The following is a 9,318-nucleotide window of genomic DNA, read 5'->3' as shown; positions in this document are numbered from 1 at the left end:
CAAGTCCAGCTTCAGCCTCCTAGAAAACAGCTTTCAAGTATAAACCATGCAGAGAACTTAAAGACATCACTGCTATAGCTAAACAAGACACCACTAGGGAAAAGCTACAGAATTAGCAGTATCACTAATAAAAATGACGTGAGCAAGCAGCTGCATAGCTGTGACTACCAGGAAATCCAAGATTAATCTTTAAAAAAAAAAAAAAAAAAAAAAAAAAAAAAAGAAAAGAAAAAATAAACATTTTCCAAGGAACACTATAAGAAATTAATTGCTCAGGCATCTCATGAAGTCTCTTTTCCATGTCATTTCCTATTAAAAACATTTAAGATACGCACCGGGTTTATGCGCAAAAAAAAGTCCTGGAGGCAAAGTAATTGTTCTTGGCGAGTCTTGAGTGTCACCTTGTGACTTCCCCTCACTGTTGGTTAAGCCTCCATGGTTTCTTCAATGGAGAGAGGGGAAAGGGTCACGTATGGCAAGGATGGAAACAGCCATAGCGGAGCTAGCATTCCAAGTCTGCTGTAGTTAGCTAGCTATAGTCAAGGGAGATACCAAATGATATTTAGAGACAGGCTGGAAAACGGGTTTCCTTTCCTCCCCCTCAGTTTGTCCTCTCATGGTTCACTTTTCAACAGGTGTCCAGCAGTCTCACCTGCCGTGGAGCTCAGTGGAATTTGCAGGTGCTCAACATGTTTAACAAAAACAGACAGGTGTTTCCCAACACACTGACAACTACCATTCCCCTTCTTCCCCCACCCCACGTGAGCATCTGGTGGGCACTGACTGGAGTGCATGTCCCCCCTCACTAGGGGCAATGTCACTGGTGGCAGAAAACAAAGGCTAAAAATGTGGGTTTAAATCCTGTTTTCTGGAGTGGATTCCTGGCTCATACTTTGATACTTAAGAAACTCAAGTAGGATACATAAATTTAATGTTGGGAGGAATGTTACATAGCTAAAAGAATATACAGTAAATGTATGCTCACACTCTACAGGGTCCGTGTAGCTTAGGAAAAAAATAGACATCTTCCATATACTAGCTCCGAGACAAAAATGCTGCAATGCACCAAATCTTTACAACATGCTCCCAGGGTACGCCAGCACGGAAATCAAGGGACAGGGCAACCTGCTGGAGAGAAACATGCTGAACAATGTACCGAACAGACCGTGACATGCTGGCTTAGATGGTAACGTGAAAAAGAGCTTACTAATAGCATAGCTTGTGGCTTCCCCAACTGGAACCACCGCACTCGAGGGAAGGAGGCGACATTCTGGGTGATACTGTTAATATCATGGTTGAAAAAGAACAAAACAAAAACAGAAGCCTCAAGATAAAACTACCAAGGGAAATATTTCCCAAGCCACTAATATGCAAGCATTTGGCAACTGCGCTACAAGCAAGCTTATTGTAGAAGACAGCTTGCTGAACCAAACTACAGCAGTCACTGCTACCACGGTGGGCAGGAGTGTTCAAGCTTCATTTGCATATCATTATCAATATTGATTTATTGGGGCATAAGTTGCATGACTACTGAAAAGAGAGCTGATGCCTGAGATGTTTCACAGTTTGCACAGTATGTGCTGCAAGGTCTCTAGGGGTGATGCATCAAGCCATCCACAGCTATATGTTCACAGAAGGCCCAGTTTTCCAAGCCTCCAGATACTTTTAGCGCTACGGCCTTGTAAAGTCTTTCATTTTTTGCCAACTTTCATCATTACAGGCATAAGGAGGGAAGTTAAGCCACTCGTATCCCACGATGGTCAACTTAGTCACAAGTAATTGGCTCACCCTCTTTACAGTGTCAGTAGGGTACCAGACATCTGTGGAAGCAGTGCTTGAAAGCCAGGTGCTTTGATTATCGTAATTTTTGGGTCACTGTTTCAGGGCAGTGGGGCTGGCTACCAAAATCAAACACTTGCCAATCGCATGGAGTAGACCAGGGGGGAAGGCAAGCCTTCCTTTTAGAGAAGCAGGTAGAGGGAGTGCCTGTTAAAGACAGTGGCTGCTATATGAACTTTTGATGGCTCTGCTCATTTTTCCACCCACAATGCTAAGCACTATATTTTCATAGCAATAATTTAGCTGCAACCAGCTGGTACTGCTGGTTGTTTTCCAACATTGCTGACATCAGATGCCAGCTAGAATTGGCCAGAAAGTGGCGCATTTGTCTCCAGTTCACAGACCGAAGTTGCTCATTTTAGGAACGCTTCCTGGGTTCCTCCTCTCCACCTCAGAGCCCATGAGACAGCCTCAAATCCTGCTTATTCCTTGACTCTGCAGACAATTTATATCAGATATATTAGCAAAAGTGCAGATAAAGAGAGAAACCTGAGATTGAAGGTATAAGCATCAGCTATACCGGTGGCTGTGTTGCCATAATATGTAGCATTTAAGAGTTGGTATCCCCCAGCACTCCTCACAAGGCTTCCAAAAGGGCCAACTCACGTTGGAGTAGAAAGAGCCATATCCTTTAAAAAAGTTCACATTTAATTCAGGAAGTGTACGAACAGATCCCCTGAAGGGATCACTCTTGGAGTAAGAATGTGTTGTTGTACCTCTATTCCTGACAGCAAATCTTTACTGCTTACCCAAGCGCCTCCATTTGCTAGAAGAGCATTGGAGTTGCCAATGCATTACTCTCAACAATTTGCAGGCAAGTCCACATCTATTCCCTGGAATTGCAAATAGGCAGCCAGGGACTTCCACAGTTCTGCAGCTGCACATCAGAGCAGAGCGAGCGTGCTTTCCCATACAAGAGCAAAAGCTTTCAAGAACACAACTGCCTTGGCACACTTGGCTGAGTGCTACTTCCTCACATCTCTACCACTTAACATGCAGAAAGAGCAAAACCAATTCTTTCCAGGACTCCTGGAAGCATTACAAGATCATGTGTGGACCACCCCGCTAGTCAAAAATTTCCTTTTCTCCAAATGAAAGCCTGAGGTTCATGAGATGTTAGCCACAAAGGGTAGGGGCAGACGATTACAGCTCTGATGTATTATGGAGCAAGTGAGAAAGTTGCTACAGAAAAAAACCCTGGTGTTGGGAAGAGAGAACCATTACGTTTTCAAGTGCAATATGAAAGGAAACTGATCCCAGGCATCAGAGCAGACAGGCTCTTCTTACCATCCACTTTCAACATTTTTGAAGCTAGCAGTGATGATGAGAATTGGTATAGGGAGAAAGCAATACCACTGTCCAACGGGAAGCAGTTTTAAAGAACTGAAACCCCATCTCAGCCTCAGCTCCCAGAAAGAAACGGTTCAACAATCCAAAACCAAAGTGCGTTTCACCCTGTTCCAGGCTGTAGTAAGAGAATAAAGCTGCCAGCAAGTCTAGCTCCCCAGGCAGTTGCTCCCTGGAGATGCAAGCTCTGCAGCCATCGAACAAGTCTGATCCCTAGTGGATGTGTCATCTGCAGGTATGCCAAGCTCTTATAGTGAAACCTATGCAACCCTGCACTATATCTACATAGCCCTGCAAAGGGACTAAGGCTGGCGTCCAAGTCACTTAGTTTCTACTTATTTTATTGTGTTAAGTTATATACTACCTTATCCCTCTTATACCGAATTAAAGAGCAACTCCCCAACCTAGGTAAGAGCAGCCTTATTAGTACCATGTTAGATGCATGTGCTATCAGAAATACCAGAGCACTCACTACAGGTGAAGCGCAGGGCACTTGTAATTTGTCTGTTAAGGATCCTATTGAAGACTAGAAGCCAGGAGGTGAAATTCCCCAATTAGATAATCATCAATTCTTTCCACCAGCACCTACTGCTTCAACATTGTTCCTGCTCCACCACAAAGCCCCTTCCCTTTTTCTTTGACTTTAATGCCTGAGCAGAAAGCTTTAACTTGCCATTTGCTGAATGTTTACTGTGCCTAGGAAGAAATACCATCATCTTACTTCCCAACATGCTCCCTGCTATGACTGGAGCGGCAGCCTACTGGTTACGACAGCAACTCTGTTCAACTCAGAGGGGCTGAGGCAGCAGCATCACTGATTCTACATGCTCCAGCCAGAGGCAAGCAGCCACCCACAGAGACAATATGGTTCGGAGTAAAGGAGATGAGCCAGGGATTCGTCCTGCAGTAGTCACAGCATTCTTTTGGAAGCTCTTCCTCCCCCACACAAGTAAGAAGCTCCTGTCACTGGACCACTGCCCTTTGCAACACTCCAGCCCACCACAATGTGTTTCTCAAACATTTCATATTGCAAACCAAAACGTTCTGTGTCACAGCTTAGGAATCAAGACTTAAAATGATCCCATAGGGCCCTAACAAACAGGGTTACCCAGCTGATAGGAAAGGGCCGAGTACCAAATTCTGATTTCTTCTGCATCGGTGCATAAATACAGAGTAACTTTCCCAACAGTGGAAATCAGAACTTAGCCTGAAGGACAAGAAGCTCAAACCATGATGTTTTTCAATGGAGCACATGCGTAAAACTGACGCATCCCAGTCTATACCTGCATGGACTAGAAAAGACCAACCTCTGGACTTCACCAAAGGGAAAGATGGCAAGAGAGTCACCTCTGATCCATTATCTGGTTACATTTTCCAAATGAACATTTCTGTTAGTTTATTTTACAGCCTCCTCACTGTCTCCCTCCTGCCCATCAAGAAGCTTGCCTGATTTGGGAGAAGTTTACAAAAAAAGAGTCACATACCCTCTTTTGTTTCCCCGTTTTTCATGATATGGTCAACTCCAGCATGTATGTTACAGAGCATGTGTGTATCTATATGCATTATATAATTATAAGCTTTACATACACACTGAAAGGTCTCGCTCTCTCTTCATTTGTATTACACTTTTCAAATAATGCTGCCAAGCAATTTGGATCATCCACCTGTTCCAGAAAGGGGGTAAAATAATATTACAAAAAGAAAACCAAAGCCACCCCTGCATCCATAGGAAAGTGTCACACTCTTGGCAGGTACAGCAAGAAATTCCATTTTCTTAAAAAAAGAAGAATAGTTAGGTATTTTTTGCAATGTTTTGCTCCCCCTACACACGCCCCACTGCAGTGTCAGTGTTGGGAAGTACAGGTTGCTCCCTTTCCACTGAGAGGTGTATTAATAAATTAAAAGCATAAAAAGTCTCTCTGAAAGTGCTGCCTTGGTCCAGGGGATCAGGCCATCATGCCGTGTTCTCCCACTCGCCCTGGGACTCTGCTGAACCATTCATCACCTTCTTGACCTTCTTCATCCCCTCCATTACCCCAGAAGTGGTCACCCTGGAGAAACAAGGAAAGAAAAGCAAAAAAGCTGGTCTCAAAATACGACTGAAAATAACAGTGCTTCAGAAGAGTCAAGATCCACAACCCAAGAACTGGAACACCCCTTCCTACCAACCACCAGGCTTGGCCCTCTATTTTGTTTCTGTTTTTATTATAAACTAAACAAATATGATGATTACTTAACCAAATCAAAACAAACACAATTATCTTTCTATAATTAAATTTGCACCGTTTTACTTCCACAGAAATCTCTAATTAGTTGCATCTAGATTAAACTCATCTTTTTCCACAGCTTGCAAAAATCATAGCAATGCATTTCCTCCAAGACGATGCTGATGCTGTCTAGGAGCCACAGTCATATGGGCAGATATTCCAGTGGTACAAGAGAGGTGACTGAAGTCCAGTCACATCCTTAAAAGAAGGACCTTTAGTATAGAGAAATCGAGGCTTTGGGAAATAATTTGACTCCAAGTTAAAGGATGACACTGGATTTTAAAACTAGGGTTCGAACTAGCTCATTATTAGTGCTGATAGTTACATAGTCCTTGTCCTAAATCTCTTACAAATGGGCAAGAATGGCACCTACTATTCAGCAGAGAGCTGAGACAAGCGACTTAAGACCATGTAAGGTGATGGAAAACCCAGAAACCAAACCCACGTCTCTAGGGTGCCAACTGTATTCCTTAAATATAAAATTATCCTTCCATTTTGGTACCAGGAACTTCCATTTCTCCTTCCATAAACATCCTCATTTGTTATTTTTCCAAATGGAAATGGCTGGCACAGATTCTTGCTGAATTTCAGTGGAAAGACTGTTGTTAATGCATTTGCGTTTTGCAGGCTTCATTGCAAAAATGTGCTGAAGTTTATTCTAAAAAGTCTTTAGGCAAAAACAGATGCATCCACAGGAGCCAGAGTAACCATGCTGGGACTAAACTGTTTGTTTTCAGCAGTCTGAAGAAGCCACCCACAGCCAGTCCTACAGCCCTAAGACAGCACAGAGATCAAGACCGCACAGAAGAACTGGGACCAAGGAGAAGAAAGCCACAGCAATGCCAAGACTCCTTTATATTCTAAAGAAGTGTTGCTGCATAGCACTGTGTGCAACTTCCTAGCTAAAAATCTTTCTAGGATAAAGAGACTAGAGGTAGCAGGGAACCAAGCACAGTATAATTGGTTATTGGAAGCTCTTTGCAAAAGGATAAGGTCTTCCAGTAGGAAAGCAAGTTGCTAGTTAGCCCAAGGGAAAGGTCTACCAGAGCAGTTTTATGTATTGTGCATGTAAGTACTTTAATCTCTGTTTATGTTAAAGAGAAACAATATAATCTGTGCCTCAGCTCAACAACGAAAATCCTACAGCCTATCCACTTTTACTAACGTTTGAAGCCTATAAGTTAAAAACAACCCAACAAACTACCCCATGAAGCATATGTATTTTAAAATTTTCTTAATTCTTTAATTAACATAGAGTTCATCATTACCTCTTCTGGATCTTCTCTGCTTCTATACATAGTAACCAGAGGAGGGGAAAAATATCTGTGCTATGTATTATATACATGGCTACAGTCCAGAATCAAACACTGGCTTACAACATACCGAGTCCTGCTAATATCAAAGTTATTCAGTAGAAATCAGGATAACAATAAAAAACTGAAGTCACTTGTATCAATTTGGGGCTGCATTTATCATGGCAATTTGACAGAAGGAATATAAAACCTCATAATACTCTAAAGATTATACAGGCACATCTGTGCACCAAGTTGGAATAATGCCACCGATGTCAGACTATTACCTTGAGGATCAGACAAGCTCTCCAAGATAGGGATACAATGTCCTTTTCCTCTGTAAACCACAGATAAAATAATCTCTCCCACACAGTAATTTGATATATATGCAATTTAATCTTTTTATTCTGTTGTAGAATATGGTACTTGCTCCACTTATTTATCAGTGCCTTTTGATGTCCTGTCATGTAATAAAATTCTTTACTGAGTACCCCAAGAACCCCAGGTAAAAATGCTCCCTTGCTTCCTCCTTGGGCCCCTGTGCAAATCCATCACAGAGAATCCTGATGGCAGGTAATGTCCCATGCTGAGATGCAGCTTTCATTCTTCCTATGCCTTTTCCCAAAGAGCTGGTTTGAGCAAGATATTTTTAAAAGGAAAGGAAAAAAAGTCTCTCTCCTCATCCTTTTTTGGATGAGGGGAAAGGACTGTTTTAAAGGCTCTTTGGATAATGCCATTTTACTTCCATCCTAGGCAAGATCTTCAAGCTTGTGTTTATTGTAGCTATAATTTTCTCAAATAAACACACTGCTGCCAGCAGAACTCCACTGGTGACAGAACAAGCATGGACCGCACAGAGGAGGTCCAGATGGGACAGCATTTATATATCTATCACCTAGGTTTTTATTTCTACCTTTGTCACTAATAACCACTGTGAAGTATGCCCTCCCCCAAAGCAGTTCAGACAACATTTATTAGGAACCATGAAACTCAGGACCAAACAGCATTAGCTAAATTCAGGCACTCACATTCAGACTCACTCTCCCAGCTGCCATGAGATTTCAACCCTGATCCACAATAATGTAGCTCAAAGGTTCCCAGAATTGCAGTGTATAGGAGCACTGGTTATTTCCAACCAAAAAATGATACTGAATGACAGTTAAGACATGTCAAACCGCTTCGCCTCTGTTTTTTAAGCAAGTAATACTTGTAGTTGCTACAGGAGCAAATAATTTGTCACTAACGGGGAAGGAGTGATCCATTACAACCTCTGTTAAGAGGTGTCCCACTGCTATGGAAGTTTGTTCCTGTCCTAGTTATCCCAGACCTTTAAGGAAAGGATTGCTATGTCTGCAGAAGTGTTTCCGTCTTTCACAGCTCAGAACATCCTGACCCTCCTTTTTGCTTGGTCTTTTGTTCTACAGTTCTGTAAGAGGAAAAAAACTGGAAGGGTGATAGAACCTGACCTCTAGGAGTCAAGTCGGATACTGCAAACTGGACTGAAAACTGATCTGCCATCAAGCAAGGTCACCGAACTCAAAGAACAGAGCTTTAGAGCTGCTTGCTTTTCACAGCAGTCTGTTGTGAAGCAGGGCCTGGAAGCCTGTGGAAGGCAGAATGGCAGGGACGTAGGGGTGCTGCCATTTCCTTCTCCTGCAGAGCAGTTTATTCCACCTAACGCAAAGGGAACAAACTCAGGATGCAGAGATGAAACAAAGGTGACAGTATTCTTACAGTGTTTGCTTTATTGGGTGGCTGCAGGTAGCTAGAAAAATTAATTGAGGTTACAGCCTTTATGTATTGGTGAGATGCTTTCATTTAATTTAATACTTTTACTTCCACCTGATCCCACTTCAGAGGGGATCCCACACCCCCAACACATGCTCCCATGCATCATTTGTAAAATAGCACCGAGTCATCTGACATGTACAAACGAGGCCTACTGCTTTGGACATTCTCCCCACCCTTCCCGAACCCTGCCAGGAATGAGAAAGCAGCAAACTGCTTTCCCACCTACCCCACAGAGGACAACTGTTTACATTCTGTGTTTGGGTTCAGAAGATGATATTAAACCCAGAAACCAACAAACCTTTCTTTTGCTTGAGAGTACTGGCACCCTCAAGCCACAAAGCCTTAAGTGAAGTAAAATGCTGGCTTCATGTGCACAAATGGACAGCACACGCTTTACAAGTTGCATAGTACAGAGTATATAAGTCACTTGGCTGGTGAAGAATAGCTATTGCCCCTGCCTGGAAGAAAAGATCAGTCTCCAGATTAGTCTGAGTATACTCTCACCTGCACAGACACAACTCCTATTGTTTTCTGTTCAGGTGCACCAAATTCAAAGGCCTACAATGTCCATGATCATTTTCTTCTACTGGCTAAAGACCCTCAGTAAAGATGCAACAAGCACATACTTTAGCCTTACCTATAGCTAAGTCTGTCTAGCTCGGATTTAATTTAAAAAAGGTGAAAGCTGACCAAAGTTTTCATGCGATTAACTGTGCAGTCCCACCTGTGCCTTTCACACATGTGCACACACACACACACACACACACACACACACACACACA

The 9,318-nt window shown here is 42.7% G+C and overlaps 1 protein-coding gene across 1 annotated transcript in view; it reads right to left on the bottom strand.

Moving 5' to 3' along the window:
- Positions 1-914: 914 nt before the first annotated feature.
- Positions 915-9,318, bottom strand: part of GPR107 (G protein-coupled receptor 107) — a 73,323-nt gene continuing 64,919 nt past the window's right edge. Inside the window, exon 20 of the mRNA XM_019541111.1 lies at positions 915-5,237. Coding sequence (XP_019396656.1) covers positions 5,141-5,237 — 97 coding nt within the window. The 3' untranslated portion in view covers positions 915-5,140. The remainder of the gene's footprint in view (positions 5,238-9,318) is intronic.

Source organism: Crocodylus porosus, unplaced genomic scaffold, assembly GCF_001723895.1.
Source record: "Crocodylus porosus isolate Cpor-Errol unplaced genomic scaffold, CroPor_comp1, whole genome shotgun sequence".
Classification (NCBI taxonomy): Eukaryota; Metazoa; Chordata; order Crocodylia; family Crocodylidae; genus Crocodylus; species Crocodylus porosus.
The sequence above is the reverse complement of the archived record's forward strand: the minus strand, read 5'-3'. Positions and strand labels throughout refer to the sequence as shown.